The following is a 19,230-nucleotide window of genomic DNA, read 5'->3' as shown; positions in this document are numbered from 1 at the left end:
GGTTTTCACAGCTTGTCTCAACCCCAAGGAAAATAAGTCCCATATGTCTACTACATCCATATGTTAAATGTAGCCACGCACGCTAGTGTTTAAAAAATAAAAATAAAAATCCTATCAGAGTGAAAGCTACTGTGCTTTGTGTTCAGATAATGATGGAGGTTATTACAGTATAATATACTGACATACAGATTATAGACCGCACATTTCCACATCACATCCATTGACTGCTGACGTGTATGGGTTCCCTCTCTTTCACGCATGCGTATAGCAGACACGACAACTCACGGCCCTCTCAAGCTAGCTAAAAACACATCGACCCAGTCAGAAGTTAAACTGTTTACTTTTCAGCATAAAATCCTTATGTAACTTTTCAAAACAAAATTGTGGGTTAATAGAAGTTCAATACATGTTTCAATGTGCACTAGAACCACATATTTAGAAATCAGTAGTATGTTTCTCTTATTAATATCGTTTAAGAACGTTTCTTTGTGGTTTCTTTTATTTTGAAATATCTAACCGGAAACCTTTAGTAGTTTCCTCCTTATAGACACGGACGTTTTTATGTGGCGTTACTGACGTAGCGACCGGTTCTCTGGTGGAGTTTGACGTGGCACTCTGCATTCATTCAGGGCAACAGACGGCGAAGAGGACTCTGCTCAATTTTCAGGTAAATACTATGACACAATGTTTACAAACATAACCAATACAAATATATAATTCTCTCGTGTATTTTTCTGATTTTTTTTCATTTGAAGGCATTTCTGTTTGAAATGAAGTCTGTGCAAAGGAAGACAAAAACTTTGTGGCAATCTCCGCGTAGCTAGCAAAATGCTTCCTATCGATGTGTCACGTTAATCCGCTCTGAGGTGGTTGCTGTCTTTCGATGCGGTAATGAGCCGTACATCGCGGGGTACTTAACACGGAGGTTGTACGTGTCTGTTCATCTGGGTGAGAATTGGAAGAAGGCATGGATGCTCAAATCTGTAGCTATCATAACGGTCTTTGACGTGGCAGTACTCGGAAGTGGCAGACACGATTAGGTATGGGCTGATCAGTAAACTACGGTTCTTTTATTGTGGTTTATGCTTTTTTTAATTTATCGTGTTCGGGTAAAACGTGTGCAATTGGCTTATTGTGTTGACGTAGTAAAAGGACTTTCATACAGTTGTCAGTACGCAGCTGATATTTGTGTTGACACCAGCTGTGCCGAAGTTCAACTTGTTTCAAGAAGGTGTTGTCACCCTGAAAGAAAGTCCACGGGTGCAGGCCCATTGCTTTTTATAACTTAAAAGGTGGACTAAGCTAGCTACACGTTTTTTTTTAAAATTCCCTTATTACCTGAATGGGTATTCGTATTTCAGGAATTGTGCAATTGAAGAATCCTTGTTCTTCTGACATATAAACCGACAAATCATGGAGTCACCTGAAGATAATATGAACAAGGATATGCCTTATCTCTCTGGAGCCAATGTCAAAAGTCCATGTTACACGAGTGTTGGCGATTTAACATCGGGTCAAATATCAGTTGTTGGTGTGTGTTGGTGGATTCATGAATATGTTTGAAAACATGACAGAACACCTAACTTTACATTTCTCTCCCTTAACTTAACAGGTTGTCCTTGATCCTGGCATGAGAAGGCAGTAACATCCCATCAAAATGAGTCAACAGGGTTATGTTGCCACACCCCCATACTCCCAGGCCCAGCCGGGGATGGGGGGCTACCAAGGTGGATTTGGAGCTGGTCCTGCACAGCCCCCTTATGGGCACTATGGGGGACCACCTCAGACATTCGCTGCTCCACCAACAGGTAAGAAACCTCTGCTCTTGTGTTTGTATCGTTCCTGAAATAACGTGTTGGGTGTGCATTTAACAAAGCTCAATCTCGCAACTTGACGTGATCGGCTCAATAATCTTTTTTTTTTTTTATGTAGCAACTGGTGATCATTCTTCATCACACCAACATAAGCTCACAATTACCAGGCTTTCATGGAGATGAAGGGTGTGGCTTCTGGGCTAACATGGATATTTTCAAATTAAAGGATGGAAGTGCTTGCGTTGCAGAATATGAGTTATGGCTCATGACATGTCTTGGCTTGAAGCTGAAGGTGTTTAGTATTGTAATGTTTGTCATTGAGTGAATTAATTTGTCTGGTCTTTAATTTAATAATTGATGTGCTATATTGCAATAGCATGCATGTTAAATGCCAGCACGTATTGGCTTTATTTTACATATTGCAGCACACTGAAGCACAAACGCCTTCCTAGACTCTCAGCAGAAATACTGACCTGCTTAATTAAGGTCTTTAGAATGGAAGGTCAAGATGACATCAAAGAAACTGTCTTGCTTTCCTGACCACAACGTTGCCACTGTGAGGTCCACTGCAATCACAATGGACTGTGCCCTGGAACCATGTTTCTATATGGTTCAACCATTTCAGGCAAAGGGATCTGCTCAAACAAACTACCCGCTTAGCTTTTATCCATTTTAAATGATCACCTACATTTATGACCATATTCTGAACCTCCAGAAACCCTGTTCTCACTTTCACATTAACAGTTAAGAAGTCTAGAAACAAAATGAGTCCTGTTTGGGTTCTTTAACAGGCTGTACTTTACTAAAGTGAAGAAATATAATGTACGATATAAACTGTATGGTGTCTGTTACTCGCCACAGGTATGATGAAACCACCAGTCCCCTCTGCTGCTGGTATGCCTCCACCTCCAGCGTCCAATCAGTACAATCCAAATGTCCAGCAGAATGGCGCACATCCACAAAGGTAACAGTTTTCACTAAAGGCCAACTGTTTGGCCAGCTAATTTTCTCTCTGAAATCAACACAAGGAGAGTACGACTGCAACTATTCAGAATCAGCTTTATTGGCCATGTATGTGTGCACATACATGGATTTTGACTCCAGTTACACCTACACTCTTCTTATACATGGATGTAATTTACAAATGGCAGGATACATATAAAAAAGACATTTGAAGACAACAGAATAGCAACATGTGTATAACTTTTGCAGTTAAAATAGATGAAGAAAGATGTCTACGGTTGATGGACCATAAGAGACCACTGTTTTTGGTCTCATCTATTCATTGTTAAACTGTATGATTGTCTAAAAAAACAAACATTTGATTTTTTTATCAGCCACGAATAGACACAAAAGATTGGACAATATTAGCAAAATGTTATACTGCATGTGAAAAATGTGTTCAAGGATCAGGCACATAATTAGACCACACTGTACCTGCTGTTTATTAAGGGTTCTTATGTTCCTTAGGTACCCTGCTCCACCAGCCGATTCTGCTTATGGCCAACCTCTCCAGTCCCCATACAACAGCATGGTTTCTACGGCCCCGCCTCCAGCACAGCAGCTCACCAATCAGATGGGTTCCATGAACTTGGGCAACTACGGTAGCTATTTACTGATTTATACTTGTTACAGATCATAACACATTGTGCAGCATGCAGAAGATCAAACAAAATGGAGCCAAAGTAATCCATTATTTTTATAATTATTATTTATAGTATTAAACTAGAGAGGATGACGGCAAGAATGCACTCACCAGATATCTTTATTTCGCTTTATGCTTATGTAGCCCCCGGTCCCATGCAGAGCCCACCACCTCCAACGAGCTCTGTAATCCAGCAGCCATTCCAAACTCCACCGGCAATGGGCCAGCCACAGATGCCTCCAGGCTCGCAGTTACCCCACATGTCTCCACCACAGTCACCCCAAGCAAGCATGCAGATGTCCGGCCCCCCAATGTCCGGCCAACCGATGTCCGGCCCCCCGATGCCCAGTCAACCGATGTCTGGCCATCCGATGCCCAGTCAACCGATGTCTGGCCATCCGATGCCCGGTCAACCGATGCCCGGTCAACCGATGTCCGGCCCCCCGATGCCCAGTCAACCGATGTCTGGCCATCCGATGCCCGGTCAACCGATGTCCGGCCCCCCGATGCCCAGTCAACCGATGTCTGGCCATCCGATGCCCGGTCAACCGATGTCCGGCCCCCCGATGCCCAGTCAACCGATGTCTGGCCATCCGATGCCCGGTCAACCGATGTCCGGCCCCCCGATGTCCGGCCCCCCGATGGCCGGCCCTCCAATGGCAGGCATGGGTAGACCCTTCCCCGGGCCACCTCCTGCAGGCCCCGGAGGTTTCCAGCAGCCTGGTCTCGGAGCTGCTGGTCCACCAGGATACCCACAGCAAGCAGGTAACCAGGACACCAGTATATATTTTTTAAAAAAAGAATAATTAAGAATATTACATTTTCCTTTTACTTAAAATTGTGTTTGTTGCTTCCTGGAAGTGATACTGATACATGGCCAGTTATTTGCTTATCGCACAGTTTTTGTGGTTTAGAGAAATAACCTGCTTGACGAAGAGAAATTTACAGCAAACGGGGGCAGCTCATATTTTTTATCTCCTCGCCCTGTGTCGTATAACTATTGTGTGTTTTGAAAACCTCTGTAATACAAGAGTGTCTGGCAGGAGAATAAATAATCTTTGTCCTTTTCATAGACATCATTGCATGTTGGAGCGGTCCGATCAGAACTTGCTCTACAGCCTACATTTAGTCGACAAAGCAGCGCTCTGATGCATGCACATCTACACCATACCCAATGGGTATAATTTAATAGCAAATATATCCTATTTTAATGTATAGGTCAGTTTGGGGGACACATGGCAGGACCCCAGCCAGGACCCCAGCCAGGCATGCCAGGGGCCTTCCCTGGTGCACCAGGCGGACTGGCTGGACCACCTCAGAAGAAACTGGACCCTGACTCTATCCCCAGCATAGTGAGTCGACGACTAATCCTCCTGAGACTGAATACCGTGACATACCCAACATACCATATTTCTGTCTTCGCTTTCTGGCAGCTTAGTCATTCCTCAAAAGATGTTTGGCAAAGAAGGCATGTACGTGTTCTCCTATGATTGGGCTGTAATGCGTTAATTCTCCGCTTTAGACTCAAGTCATTGAGGATGACCAAGTAAAACGAGGGGGGCAGGTCTACAGCACAAACGTCAGAGGACAGGTTCCACCTCTGGTCACCACTGACTTCACAGTACAGGACCAAGGTAACGCCTAATGACATTGAAACCTCTCTCCCCATCGCAACACATTTATAGTTTATGCTAATCTGTAGCAAATGTAGGTTAATACTGCATGTTTCCCTACATTTTCTACATATGTGTACAGCATGTATACTTGTTGTTTCTGTCATTTTTGGTCTGCACTTCATGATTTTATAGGCTTTTGCTTACTGGCAATCGTACAGTAAAGATGGAGACTTGCAGTCCACACTTCTGTCTAACAGTGGCAACAGAAAGCTGCTCTGCCATACTGTTGACGTCATTGACTCTTCTGTGTGCTAATCCCAGGCAATGCCAGTCCCAGGTTCATGCGCTGCACCACCTACTCCTTACCCAGCACCGCCGATCTGGCCAAACAGTGCCAAGTGCCCCTGGCCACCATCATAAAACCCTTTGCCAATTTGCCAAAGAATGAGGTAAGTCCTGCTTTATCTATGACTGAAAGCCAGTTGCTCCACTTACAAATCCAAACGATACATAATCGCCTAATAAAATCAACAAAACAAAGTGACGGATTTAGTCATATTATCCCATTTGAAAAAAAATCTGTTATATCTTGCAATTCTTAGCAAATTAAGGCCCTAATTGAGATGCATGTTTTGTTTATGATTTATTCTGTGGCATTTACTTGTAAAATAGAGATTTCAAGACATCTGCTTTTATTTTTTAAAGATTCTTAAAAAAAATAAAACTCAGTTTGTCACAGAGTATGCAACCATCTTCTCCTTTTTAGTAGTATGTATCTGTGTACTACAGAAGTGAAGTTGTCCTGTGAATGACCTCTTTTAGGATAATATGTGGTCCAACAATCCTGCCTCAGATATGTTCCCCCTCCACTGGCCTTGTCCCAGCCATCCGTTGGCCTTTTTAGGCAATGTTTCTCTCATCTGGCCTTAGGCTAATTACCTAATGTCAGGTCTACAGGGACTAGATGTAAAACAATCACTTGGATTTTATTATATCTCGTACGCCATGGAGCATATTCCCACTTCAATCACACCAAAATAGTCAAACTTAAGTTTATACATGACTCAAAAGTACTTTAAAGCTGTATATGTATCATTGTTTTGTCATCCACAGGTTTTGTTCTCGACACTAAACATCTCTAAGATAATGTAAACACTGCTAGTCTCCACCTTGAAGTCTCTAATAATACACCTACTTGCTACCTTGTCTGCATGTGTGTGCGTTATGGTTGTTGAGTTCTGAAGCAAACAGTTTAAATTTAGCCTGCTGGGAATCTTCAATAAATAGAAGACAGTTTCCATCTGTAGGCTGCATATGATAATCCATAACAGTGCTGTGGTATTTATATTAAACAGACTAAACCTTTAGGTTTCATTTTAAACAAATGTGTATATTAAAGTGCAGTGTGTATTTGGGTGGCATGGAATCACGGATGCTTCAGACGGAGCCGAATGACCACAGCATGGTCTAAATACTGTAATTATTGCATTGCACATGGACAGGGAGCTCAAAATCATCAAAATGTGCTTTGATAATAAATTGTCTCTTTATATAGCGTGAACAACATTTATGTTTTTTGGAAATCCAAAAGAATTAGTATGTAATACTTCCTTACACATCTTTTTGTGTGAGGGTTAACCTATAAAACATTTATAAAGTCTTACAAAAACAAGCTCTACGTATTATGCACACGGCTTGTTACTATGATTAAACAAATCCATTGTTTGTAAATCTCATGTGATTTAATAATTTGGTATATTTCAGTTATATCGTATACTCCATAATGTATATAGGCTATATTTATTGTATTGTTTGTGTGATGGCTGAATACAAAAAAACCACGACTACATTACTAAAACATGGAAAATACCCCAGAGAATAATGATTTTAAAAAATGAATAAACCCTAATCCTTCTCTTTTTATAGCTATGTCATCGGTGTCCTTCTAAGGCAAAGATGTATGAATGTCTTTTGTGTGTGTGTGTCCTTGTATAGACTCCTCTGTATGTTGTGAACCACGGGGAGACGGGTCCAATCCGCTGCAATCGATGCAAGGCCTACATGTGTCCCTACATGCAGTTTATTGATGGGGGGCGTCGCTACCAGTGTGGTTTCTGCAACTGTATCAATGAAGGTAGAGTACGCTGCAGAAAATATTCAGCACGTTATTTCATGCATTTGTAAAGGAAAACGGGTGAACAATGAGTAAACTGTGCAAAGGTCTATATTCAATCCAATTTCTTTGTTTTACCGTAGTCCCAGTTTTCTTTTTCCAACATCTTGACCACATGGGCCGGAGGGCGGACTTCTTCGAGAGGCCTGAGCTGTCGCTGGGATCCTACGAGTTTGTAGCCACCCTGGACTACTGCAAGGTGGGGAAACTAAACCACTAAAGACGTATCGACTACTGTTCAATGCCCATCATGCAGAGTGGATTAAGTGAATCAATAGAGACACTCATGATTTGAACTAAAAGCTACGTGCATTATGGACTTTTCTGAGGAACATTTTGGCCCTCTACATTATTTATCAAAACCATTGTGTGCAACTCTGTTGTTTTGCAAACACTGACCGCGCATGACGATGTCCCCATGGAGGCTGTGGCTGTTGAGAACAGCAGAGTACACTTCACTGGCCGACTTTTACTCTGTTTATCAAGACTTCCAAACAGCCTCGGCAGGCCAGCTATTAAACAACCTGAAAGGTGTCTTGTCGTTACTGTGGAAACATAATAATTGTCTTACCGACAACCCCCCCCACACACACACACACACACACACACCATCACCATCGGCTTCCATGCAGGAATTCTCAACCGTCTTGGCCTCCTCACCGTTTCGCCAAGTTATAACCAAGCACCAAAGGAAGCTGAATCTCTGATATTTGAGGACTAATGATAACAGAAACGGGAGGTGGAGCCTCTGTTTGTTATTGTATGATTTTAGACCTTAACTTGGATGATACTTGACTAAAAAGACGAACATTTCGTAGTTTATTCAGGAGCTTAAGAGCATTTTTCTTCATTTACTTTTGTGATCTGGCGTTTGTACGCTGCATGCCAGATCAGCTTGAGGAGATTCTAACTAAATCCTTTCACCTGCTGCCTTCTTCTCCCACAGAACAACAAGCTGCCGAATCCCCCTGCCTACATCTTCATGATCGATGTGTCCTATAACAACATTAAAAGTGGACTGGTCAAACTGATATGCGATGAGCTGAAGACTCTACTGGAGAATCTGCCCAGGTAATAATAATAATAATAATTCATTATATTTGTAAAGCGCTTTTCAATGACCCAAAGACGCTGACAGAAAATGCAAAGCAAAAGAACAGACAAGAATGGACAACATATAGAGACAAAATAGAACAGAACAATCAAAACACAGTAGTCAGGGAAAAATAGAAGCAAAGCGGAGGGGGGGGTTTGGGGAGAGGAGGTGGTTAAGGGTAGGGGAGGTCATACGCTCGGGAGAAGAGGTAGGTTTTAAGGCGGGATTTGAAGGTGGTAAGTGAAGGTGAGTCTCTGACAGGCTGGGGGAGGGAGTTCCAGAGACGAGGTGCAACTCGAGAGAAGACTCGATCACCAAAGTGTTTGAGTTTGGACGGAGGAACAATGAGGGGGGGAGTGGATGAGGATCGGAGGGTTAGGGTAGGGCGATGGAGAAGAAGGAGGTCAGTCAGGTAAGGGGGGGCCAGGCAGTGAAGTGCTTTGTAGGTGAGGAGGAGCACTTTAAAGTTGATGCGGTCTTTGATGGGGAGCCAGTGGAGAGATTGGAGGACAGGAGTGATATGATCACGGAACCGGGTGGTAGTGAGCAGGCGGGCGGCAGAGTTCTGTACCATCTGTAGTCGATGGAGGGAGCGGGAAGTGATGCCCGTGAGGAGGGAGTTGCAGTAGTCCAGGCGGGAGGAGACAAAGGCGTGAATGAGGCATTCAGCGGCAGTGGGAGAGAGGCAGTGTCTGATTTTGGCAATGTTGCGGAGATGGAAATAGGAGGTCTTAATAATGGAGCTAACATGAGGGTCGAATGAGAGGGTGGGGTCCAGGATGAAGCCAAGGTTGCGAGCCAGGGGGGAGGGGGTAATGGTTGTGTCGTCAATGGTAAGAGTGATGGGTCCGGTCTTGTTGAGAGTTGATTTAGTGCCAATGAGGAGAAGTTCAGTTTTGTCACAGTTAAGTTTGAGGAAGTTATGGGTCAGCCAGGTTTTTATTGCGGATATACAGGTTTCAATGTGGGAGAGGGGTGGGTTCTTTGTGGATTTTGTGTTTATGTAAATCTGTGTATCATCGGCATAACAGTGAAAGTCCAGGTTGAAGTTGCGAATAATTTGGCCAAGGGGGAGTATGTAGCAGATGAAAAGCAGGGGGCCAAGGACTGAACCTTGGGGGACCCCCTGCGTGACAGAGGAAAGGGTGGAGGTATGACCATTGAGGGAGATGAACTGTTTTCTGTCGGTGAGGTAGGAGGTGAACCAGTCCAGTGCAGTGCCCTCAACACCCAGTTGGCGCAGCCTTAGAAGGAGGATGGGATGACTCACTGTGTCAAAGGCTGCGCTGAGGTCTTGCATGCAATCATCAAGAAAACGCACACAAGCATGGTCACACAGTACAGGGAGGAAGGCGAGGGGCATCATCTGCTCCATTGGGTGTGTATTCCTGATTGTAGAGCACCCGAAAAAAATCTTCCCTCAAGTTTTAAACGACCAGCTAAAAATCCCTGCATGAAGTGTTTCAGATGGTGGGCATCTGTTAGTCGGCGCCATGGCTGCCACAAATAGAAAATCTTATAGCACAGGCTCTCATCTCGGAGAGGCCTCAAACGCTGGTTATGTGTTCAGTGTGAGTTCTTGATATTTCTCAGCAGGAGAGGATTATGCAGTTAGACTAGTTGCCTTTTAAAATAACTTATTTTCCCTGCTTCATTAGTGCCAAAGGCAATACATTCACATATGTCTGCTGCCATGACATCATCCTCTAAATACTAAGACGTGCACTCCAGATGAGCCCCCTCTTCAGCTGTGTTCGCAGCTTGACTTGACTCTGCACTATATAAAGCAATTGAACATCTGCAGGTTTAACTCACTCAATAAGCTATAAAGCTCGATTTAAGTAAATCCAGATGTAGACTATACTTTTTTATCTTTTATTATTGCTGGTATTTCTTAATCACTGTCTGGTGACCCAAATGGACTTATCCAATCTGACATTTTTAGTTTTTTCCAACAGTGCCCGTAACATGTAATGCTCATTGAAAGCTGCGGGCTCCTAGTTGACCGGTGGCATATTTACTTCAAAGGCTTTTGCTGCGCTTGTTCTGATGTATGGTTTTTGGTTCAAGGTAGCCACCACGTCACCAGTCAGAACGTTCTGGTAAATGTCAGAGGGGGTTAAAGTTTGCAGGAATACATATAAATGTACATGGTTTGTAAATGGTTTCAATTATGCAGTTATTTCAAAGAAAAGTACATGGTCCCTTTTATGTAGTGCCAATATGTAACATAGTTATATTCTGAAAACCTCAGGAATTTATTTGGACAATGCAGACATCCGTTTCTTATTTTTCTAACCGTATGAAGTAAATGGATAAAGTTGTTTTCTTCACCAAACAACATTTACTGGGAATTTATAAACCTAAAGCAGCTATTTCCTTCTGCTCTCTTTGGTTCACGTTGGTTATAAAATATCGCTTTTCTCTGTCAATTTGCGCCGAGAGCGACGGCCATCCCAAAGATGAACCGGATTTTTGGATTTCTTTTAAATTTCATGAGCTTCTAACCATTTTAACTGACTAGCAACATGATGTTCTCTCCCCCTCACAGTGAGGACGCTGCGGAGAGCTCTGCCGTTAATGTTGGCTTCGTCACCTACAACAAGGTCCTCCACTTCTACAACGTGAAGAGCGCCTTGGCCCAGCCCCAGATGATGGTGGTTTCAGACACAGCCGAGATGTTCGTCCCGCTGCTCGACGGCTTCCTCGTCAACTATCAGGAGTCGAGGGCCGTTATCCACAAGTAAGGGTTCATTTAGTATTGAGGTTAACACGTCGTGGTCAATTATTTTGAGAACAATCTTTTTCCAAGTAAAAAGGCAAAAAAACAACTTTGTATTTTTACTTGTATACATTTCAACCAGACGTTGCTGTGTATCCGATAAGGCAGTGAGAACAATGCCACGTGTCAATTCTGACCAAACCATAATCCTGTCGTGCCTCTCCCCTCCAGCCTCCTGGACCAAATCCCTGATATGTTTGCAGATAGCAACGAGAGTGAAACGGTCTTTGTTCCGGTCATCCAGGCCGGCGTGGAGGCCTTCAAGGTGAGCCGCAGTGTGACATCTGTCAACAGGAGGTGGGCGACTCGGGGACGACTGCAACCTCCCCCGAGTCATACCTGGCTGTTACCGCCTTGCTTCTAGAGAATCTAGACTGTCGGGTTTGGGAAGGGAAAAATCCCACGTCATTAGCAATGAGGTAATCAGCATGGCGTTATCAGCTTTCATTTTCATCACGATGGATTAGTTCCAATAGCAACCAAAACAAAAACTTTTTTTTTCTCTCTAATTCAACTAATTTAAATCTAAACTAAAGGAAAAACTGCACTACACCGAATCCCCAGAAGATCTTTTTTCAATTTGTCAAACATATTTCAGAGGTAGTGCTTACTCGACTCTTTTTTTTCTTCCTGATATGTTTGTTTACTTTCACGTCCAACAAACGTTCCCAGTAATATGAGGTCATTGTTTTGGCGCACAGTAAAGGAAAAGTTCACACACAGCTTTTAATTGGAAGCAGTTGTTGCAAGACCAAACGGCAAAGAGTTTGGGTATTGCCTCTATCTTTATCTTTTCGTTATCAGTTGATGAAGCAATCTTTTAAAAAAAGACAACGTTTATTATTAGAATAATCGAATCTTCTGCAGTGGTGGAATTTTGAACTCACGGTGTCATTGTAAATCTGTAAATGGCACACCACCAAGGAACGCACGACACACCTTGTGATCTTTCTTTTTGAGATCCTTCTCATTATTTTCTCCTCTCCAGGCAGCAGAATGTAGCGGAAAGCTCTTCATCTTCCAGTCCTCCATGCCAACTGCCGAGGCTCCTGGCAAGCTGAAGAACAGGGACGACAAAAAGCTGATCAACACGGAGAAAGAGAAAGTGAGTCTCTTTTTTGGGAACTCATTCCAAACGATGCAGTTTACGCTCGAGTAAAAGCAAAGAAAGTCGCCTGCGTGAGTGCAGGTGACTGGATGCTAACCTTGAGTTTAATTTAATAAACTGCAAATGCTCCCATTAGGATCTGCCAAATCTACATGTACATTTTTCTCTTTCTCAGACCCTGTTCCAGCCTCTAAAAGGGGTGTATGAGCAGCTGTCTAAGGACTGTGTGGCACAGGGCTGCTGCGTGGATCTCTTCCTCTTCCCTAGCCAGTACATGGACATTGCAACCATGGCGGATGTGCCCTCGCACACCGGAGGCTCCGTCTACAAGTACAACAACTTCCAGGCAAGCACAGCTGTTTACAGTGTGTTCAAGCCACTGAAAGCCACGTGTATTTATTGTCTTGACACTAGCTTGTCATATAAAACGTCATAAGTCCATTATTTAGTTGTCCCATAGGAGTGTTGCAACGAGCGTGGGAAAGGACTCAAACTGTACAAACGCACCGCAGGCAGAGGCAGTGCAGTGCAATGCACGGGCAATATCTACAATAAATAGGCTTAGAATAACTGTTTAAAGTACAGCCTTTTATTACAATAAATAATATTTCGTTTCAGTAAGCGATCTCTTTGTGTTGGACACGATGAGTCCAAGGCTTATTGTTTGTGACGATGCTGCCACCTGCTGGTTACACAGATTACTAATATTACCAAGATTTGCTGCTGACTCAAATATACTCTATATTCCAGGTGGAGACCGACGGGGAGCATTTCCTGAGAGACCTCAGAAAAGACGTGCAGAAGAGCATCGGATTTGACGCCATCATGCGCGTCCGTACCAGCACAGGTGAGGAGTCGTCTTTCGAGGCTTTTGCATTTGGTTTGTGGCGACGTATCGCAGAGAGCCACCGCTCAGCAACTCGCACCACGTCTGCCCCTCAGGCTTCAGAGCCACCGAGTTCTTCGGCGCCGTCCACATGAACAACACCACAGATGTCGAGATGGCGGCCGTGGATTGCGACAAGGCGCTGACCGTCGAGTTCAAGCATGACGACGCGCTCAGTGAGGAGACGGGGGCGCTCTTGCAGGTATGCGTCTTCTTTTTAACCACACAATAAAAACACAATCTTTGCTATTTAGTCTTGGTCAAGTCCACGGTTTGGTCATACGGTCATGGAAAACCTGGAAAAGTCATGGAATTTTAAAACGGTCATTTCCAGGCCTGGAAAAGTCATGGAAAAAACGTTAATCATAAAAGTTTTGGAAAAGTCATGGACATTTGTTATAATCGCATGTTCATTTACGCGGAGTTTAAAATAATTGAGTTTTTTTTAAAGAAAGACGCTCAAAATATAAGTCGGCGTACGCTCTCAATACGCAAAATGTTCTAAATTGTTCATGTGTATACCGAGATTTCAGTTTGGTCATGGAAATTTGGTTTAACCCTCCTGTTACCTTTACATTTCCTAACATATTATTAGAATTAATATTGTTTCCCAAGTTTAAGTGTGAGGTACTTTATGATTGTTTGTTGACTACCTAAATAGCCCTTTAAATATATAAAAAAGTTGATATTTCTTATATGTTTGACACAGTGAAAAACAGCCTGGTGTCAAATTGACCCGAAAGAACACCGACATTAAACATTGAATGGGGTCAAATTGACCCTAAGGTAACGGGAGGGTTAAAGTTATGGAAAAGTCATGGAAATGCATTGGTCAACATGTGTAAGAACCCTGGGTCATAACCTGTATTTGGACTCCGTTTCCCAGTGTGCCTTGCTGTACACCACCGTCACCGGACAGCGACGCCTCCGCGTCCACAACCTCAGCCTGAACTGCAGCTCGCAGCTGTCGGAGTTGTACAAGAGCTGCGAGACCGACTCGCTCATCAACTTCTTCGCCAAATCAGGTCACTGTCCTTGTACACGTCTTCATTTTGTCCTTTTTAAATTTGCACACAGATTTTAACCATATGGCCAAATGCAGAAAATATGTATTTTTCCTCCCATGATTTGTGAGCAATAAATTACATCATGGGGGAGCCGTTTCTTACAGTCGGCTGTCGTTTCTTGAGGGTCACGCGGTGCAGATGTAGCCTGCTGATGGACTGCAGTGTCAGCCGGACCTGTGTTGAATTTAACCCACGCATCACTCGATAATCTATTTACTCACAGATTTATGGTTAAAGAAAAAATAAGGACTGGAAACTATATGAGGAGCATATGTTTTAAATAAAGTACAGATGGCGATGAGTCTTCTTGTACTCTGTACATGGCGAGCCTAATGTATTACTGACCTTCAGCTGACCTTCTGTTATTTGTCTGGCTACTTTTCAACTCCCTTGTGCTCTCTCTGCCTGATTTCTCCTCATCTTTCATCTTTCATGTTTTCCTCCCCTAATTGTCCTTAGCTGCAAGTTAGGCTCGTTGGTTCCTCTCCTCCGCCCTCTCCTCTCTTCTAACTTCCCTTTTCTCATGCCCACTCAGCTTGCCGTGCCATATTGAACCAGCCCCTGAAGAACGTGAGGGAGATCCTGGTCAACCAGACGGCCCACATGCTGGCCTGCTACAGGAAGAACTGTGCCAGCCCCTCAGCTGCCAGCCAGGTCCGTGCCGGGCAGCCACTGGATTGAAATTAGTGGAATTTAGGTTTTATTTTAGGATACAAAAAAACTCCTTTTACAGTGTCTGCGGCGACAGCCGCTGTCACACACCCATCTCTCAGAAAGTGCAAGTGATGTTTTCATGCCTCTACCCACATGTAGCTGATCCTGCCTGATGCCATGAAGGTGTTTCCGGTCTACATGAACAGCCTCATGAAAATGGCTCCGTTGGTCGCCAGCACGGAGCTCTCAACCGACGACCGAGCCCATCAAAGGCTGTTGTTGATGGGCATGGGGGTGGAGGACACTCAGCTGCTGCTCTACCCACGTCTCACCCCACTGGTACACACAACGCAGTGCATTGTTTTGGGGTCATCATCTTTGTATATATTATTTCCAATTACACTCTTTATTTTGTTGTTGTTGGTACATTCAGTGTTTATTTATCTAATGTTAGATTGTTTCAATCCAATACATCTGATATTGTGGTTTTTCAGCACAACATGGACGTCAACGCAGAGGCTCCGCCCACTCCGGTGCGCTGCTCCGAGGAGCGTCTGACGGACTCTGGCATGTTCCTGCTGGAGAACGGCCACTCCATGTTTCTGTGGCTGGGCCAAGCCACTCCTCCAGAGCTCATCCAGAGCATCTTCAACCTGCCCTCCGTCGCCCACCTGCAGGGACAAATAGTGAGGATTCATTCATTAGCGTTCCCCCTCAACAGATTTGTAAAGCAAATGAAGTAGTTTGCTTTTAGGAGATACTAGAAAAGACGTTTCTTACCGTTTTGGTGCCTGTGTGTATTACTAAATGTTAGGTGATGCAAGATGACTTTATATTACAAGTTCACTTGTGAGAGGATTTTCATCCAGATAGGAGATCAACTCGGCAAGTTTAAACACAATTGGCTAACAACATCACTGGCCCCACACAAAGTGAATCTATTCTCAAGGTAGAGCTCAAATAACACTTGAAGAGAGTAGGATGAATCAAAGATGGCAAATATAGTTGTTTTTTTAAAAAGTGATTTTAAAGCAGCCGTAACTTAATAAATGAAGACTGATTGATTTAATACATCATGATGTATCATTGTGCTTTGATGGCTCCAAGGAAAACACAAACTCGTAGCAGTGACTTGTTAACCTTTTTATTTGATTGTTTTCAGTGTGCGCTGCCAGAGCTGGACAATCCGTTATCAATCAAGGTCCGATCCTTCATCGATGGCCTGATTGAAAAGAGGCCGAATTCTATGAAGGTAAGACACACAGTCCCATGTTTAAAAACAAGCATCTTTTTCTTTTAATGCATTGTTCTTAGTTTGAAAAATGTTAACAAAATAATTGCAAGCTAACTGCCATGCAGCCTTTATTGCTCTCTGCCTCCCTCTAGTGGAGACAGTAAGTACATGTTACAGCCGTGTTGCAATACAAACTTTATCAAAGTCAAGAATGCAAATTCTATTTACTTTTTAATGGACTGACTAACATGTGCACTTTACATGGAAATGTTGTTCCATCTGAACATTTCTTGAAAATAAACTTATTATTCAAGTGTTGTTGGTACATTGTATTGATTTTAGCCAATCACAGCAGGCCTAGTGTTATTGATGAGTTGGCGTGGGTCAATTAGTTAGAATCTAATTTTTTTTTTTTTACACACATACAAGGAGAAAACTAAAAGGTCAATGTGCATGCGGAGCCCAGCTGGTATTGAGAAAATCCAAAGTAGGATTGGAAATGGAGCACACTTTGTTTATTGGGGGGCGGCTTTAGCTCAGTGGGGTATAGGGCCGTCCTGCAACCGCAGGGTTGTGGGTTCGATCCCCGCTCTCCCCATTAGTTGCAAGTCGAAGTGTCCTTGAGCAAGGCACTGAACCCCCAGTTGCTTCCCGGGCGCTTCACCGCAGCCCACTGCTCCTTAATAACTAAGGATGGGTTAAATGCAGAGAACTAATTTCCCCTTGGGGATTAATAAAAGTGTATATTCTATTCTATGTCCCCCCCCCCCCCCTCTTGTCCTCAGCTCAACTTTGTGAGGCAGAAAGACAAACCAGAGATGTTGTTCCGTCAGTTCCTGGTGGAGGATAAAGGCCTGCACGGCGGAGCTTCCTACATGGACTTCCTTTGCTACGTTCACCGAGAAATCAGGCAGCTGCTTACCTAGAACCCCCCCACCTGGACGCATGGCCTCGGTGTCTCCCATCGACCAAGCCCGGGAGGAGCTCGCCATGGACCGTGCACAAACCTCACAGGGTCAGTCTCCGTTGGCGCCGCAGAAAGAAACCTTTTCAATGTTTCACAAAGACAGAGGGAGGAGCCGGGGACCAGCGAGAGCCTTTCGAGATTTAACCTCGAGAGTCCACAGCTGCCTTTCCAACACGGCACCCACAGTGTACACACAGTATGAGCTTCAAATAACCACTTGTCACTTGAAGAACTTCTAAGTAAGACATGGACAACACATCCAGCCGTTCCCACAGAGGTACTTTGTGTGATGAACTGTGGAGACTGGCGTGAGATCAGAGTCTGAGGCTGAAATGCATTCTGGCATAAGCAATACGCCGTACATCTCCACAGGGCAGCCGTTCCAGTTTCACATTTCACTTTGTAGGTGTACAGGCTGAGACGAGAGGTTATTTGTGGGCAATACTGTAGTCGTTTACTTTGGAACTCAAGAAAGCTTGCCAGTCTTTTGTTATATAAATATGATTCCCAATAACTCCTTTTTAAAATCTTTTTTTCTTTCTTTTTTAAACAAACGCTCAAATAAATTTGACCATATTTAAATGTCTTATAGAGGCTTCTACATTAATATGCATCACATCATAAGCATACACACAAGAAGTGCATCGACTTTATCAGGTTAGTCATGATTTAGCAGAGATATTTCAGCAGCTAGCGGGGCTGAGAATGGAGTCCTGTTATTACACCACGAGTGGTACAAACTTTCGAGTTGCACATTCCCTCCAAACAAAACCAAAACGTCCGATTCTCTGACCGTTTACAGCAGATAAAGTCTTGACTTGTTTTGTGTTCTGAGATTACATTGAATTGATCACATACGCTTCACGTAGAGAACGAGGGCAAACTTGCGCATTCCGATAAAAACATTTGTTTTCCTCCACTGCACGAGTTAGAAGAGGAGTTCATAGAGGAGTTCATAGAGGGATGCATAAGGGAATAGACTGATGCTGAGAGGCATCAGCGGAAAGAAGTTTGGGGACCAAACATTAAGTTTCTCTTTAAAACTGTCGCACAACAATCCGATAATGTCGGGAGTGATTCACTTTGGGAAATGCTTTACAACAATGCCATATTACTATTATTATTATTATGAAAAAAGGAGCGAGCTGACAAATCTGACAGGACAATATAACCACCAGCTACTATTGGACCATCAGATTTGTGTCCTCCCACTCTTTGACCCAAATTCAGTCAAATCTTTATACATTAACTATAATCTGCATGATAGTGAGTAATTGTATGTAACCTTTCAGTCTTGTGTACAGCGATAGCGTCTTAACTGTTTTTATTGAGATAATTGCTCTGTGTTATTCATGTATGAATTTGATGTACGATTCTGTGTGTGGCCCACAAAGTCTTTGTACAAGAAATACATGTTTTTATTTAATTTTTTCCAAAATATTACCATCTGCCTTAAGTTGATATGCTAGTTGTTAAAACATACACAGAAGTACATGTCTGAGACGTCTATGGCTGATTTCAATCGTTTTGGTTTGTATGCAAACTTATCTCAGGTAATTTGAGTACCTTTTATTAAAGTTAGAAGTGATTTCAATATAACTGGAAAGATGGCCGGTTGTCTTTTTTTTTAATAAGTATTCTTATAAACCTTCATGTGCTTGGATCTACCATGTATATATTTTTTTCCATACCCTGAATAGTTTTTGCTTGTACAGAATTCAGCAGATAAATAACTTATCTTTTTGAACATGTTTGTCTAAACACAGAAGAAAAAAAAAACTATGTTGCTTTCAACGAAAATATAATGAATGTAATTGACATAATTCAATGCAAGCAGCACTAATAGAAATACACTCAGAAGTACATTCAGTTTGCGGATTGGTGGGACATCTACTGTGCAGCATACAATGACACATAAATGACTCCACACACAATCACAATATTCTATTCATACAGCAAATTATATTAATTGTGTTTCTTATATCATGAACCTTTTATCCAGTCCAAGTGGCAAAGAGTATTTTTGTACCAGTGTGTTATCCACATGCCACCATGAGGGGGCGTCACATGTCTGAATAATATGCTTTTTGATCCACAATATGATCTGATTGTTGGACAATAAAAGTACTTCTTACCGTAATGATGAACAGAATCTGGTTTATAGAACGTGCATAATGAGATATTACGA

General features: G+C 43.0%; 1 protein-coding gene across 1 annotated transcript; it reads left to right on the top strand.

The window, feature by feature from the left end:
- Window positions 1-31: 31 nt before the first annotated feature.
- On the top strand, window positions 32-18,652 carry sec24d (SEC24 homolog D, COPII coat complex component). Its single transcript, XM_056443094.1, has 23 exons — window positions 32-667; window positions 1,613-1,808; window positions 2,676-2,778; window positions 3,285-3,418; window positions 3,604-4,224; window positions 4,678-4,811; window positions 4,982-5,093; window positions 5,397-5,524; window positions 7,071-7,209; window positions 7,332-7,447; window positions 8,195-8,319; window positions 10,896-11,087; window positions 11,298-11,391; window positions 12,115-12,231; window positions 12,410-12,580; window positions 12,985-13,081; window positions 13,177-13,322; window positions 14,007-14,145; window positions 14,723-14,841; window positions 15,001-15,180; window positions 15,336-15,527; window positions 16,004-16,093; window positions 16,861-18,652. Exons 2-23 carry the CDS (start codon window positions 1,658-1,660, stop codon window positions 16,999-17,001), a joined length of 3,441 nt encoding a protein of 1,146 aa, XP_056299069.1. The 5' UTR covers window positions 32-667; window positions 1,613-1,657; the 3' UTR covers window positions 17,002-18,652.
- The last annotated feature ends 578 nt before the right edge of the window (window positions 18,653-19,230 follow it).

The sequence above is a fragment of the Pseudoliparis swirei genome, chromosome 21 (genome assembly GCF_029220125.1).
Source record: "Pseudoliparis swirei isolate HS2019 ecotype Mariana Trench chromosome 21, NWPU_hadal_v1, whole genome shotgun sequence".
Taxonomy (NCBI): Eukaryota; Metazoa; Chordata; class Actinopteri; order Perciformes; family Liparidae; genus Pseudoliparis; species Pseudoliparis swirei.
The sequence above is the reverse complement of the archived record's forward strand: the minus strand, read 5'-3'. Positions and strand labels throughout refer to the sequence as shown.

Coding starts and splice junctions, on each gene's coding strand:
- sec24d (XM_056443094.1), top strand. CDS start 1,658: ATGAGTCAACAGGGTTATGTTGCCACACCCCCATACTCCCAGGCCCAG. Junction 4,225..4,677: donor AGGATACCCACAGCAAGCAG/GTAACCAGGACA, acceptor TTTAATGTATAG/GTCAGTTTGGGGGACACATG. Junction 15,528..16,003: donor CCCACCTGCAGGGACAAATA/GTGAGGATTCAT, acceptor GATTGTTTTCAG/TGTGCGCTGCCAGAGCTGGA.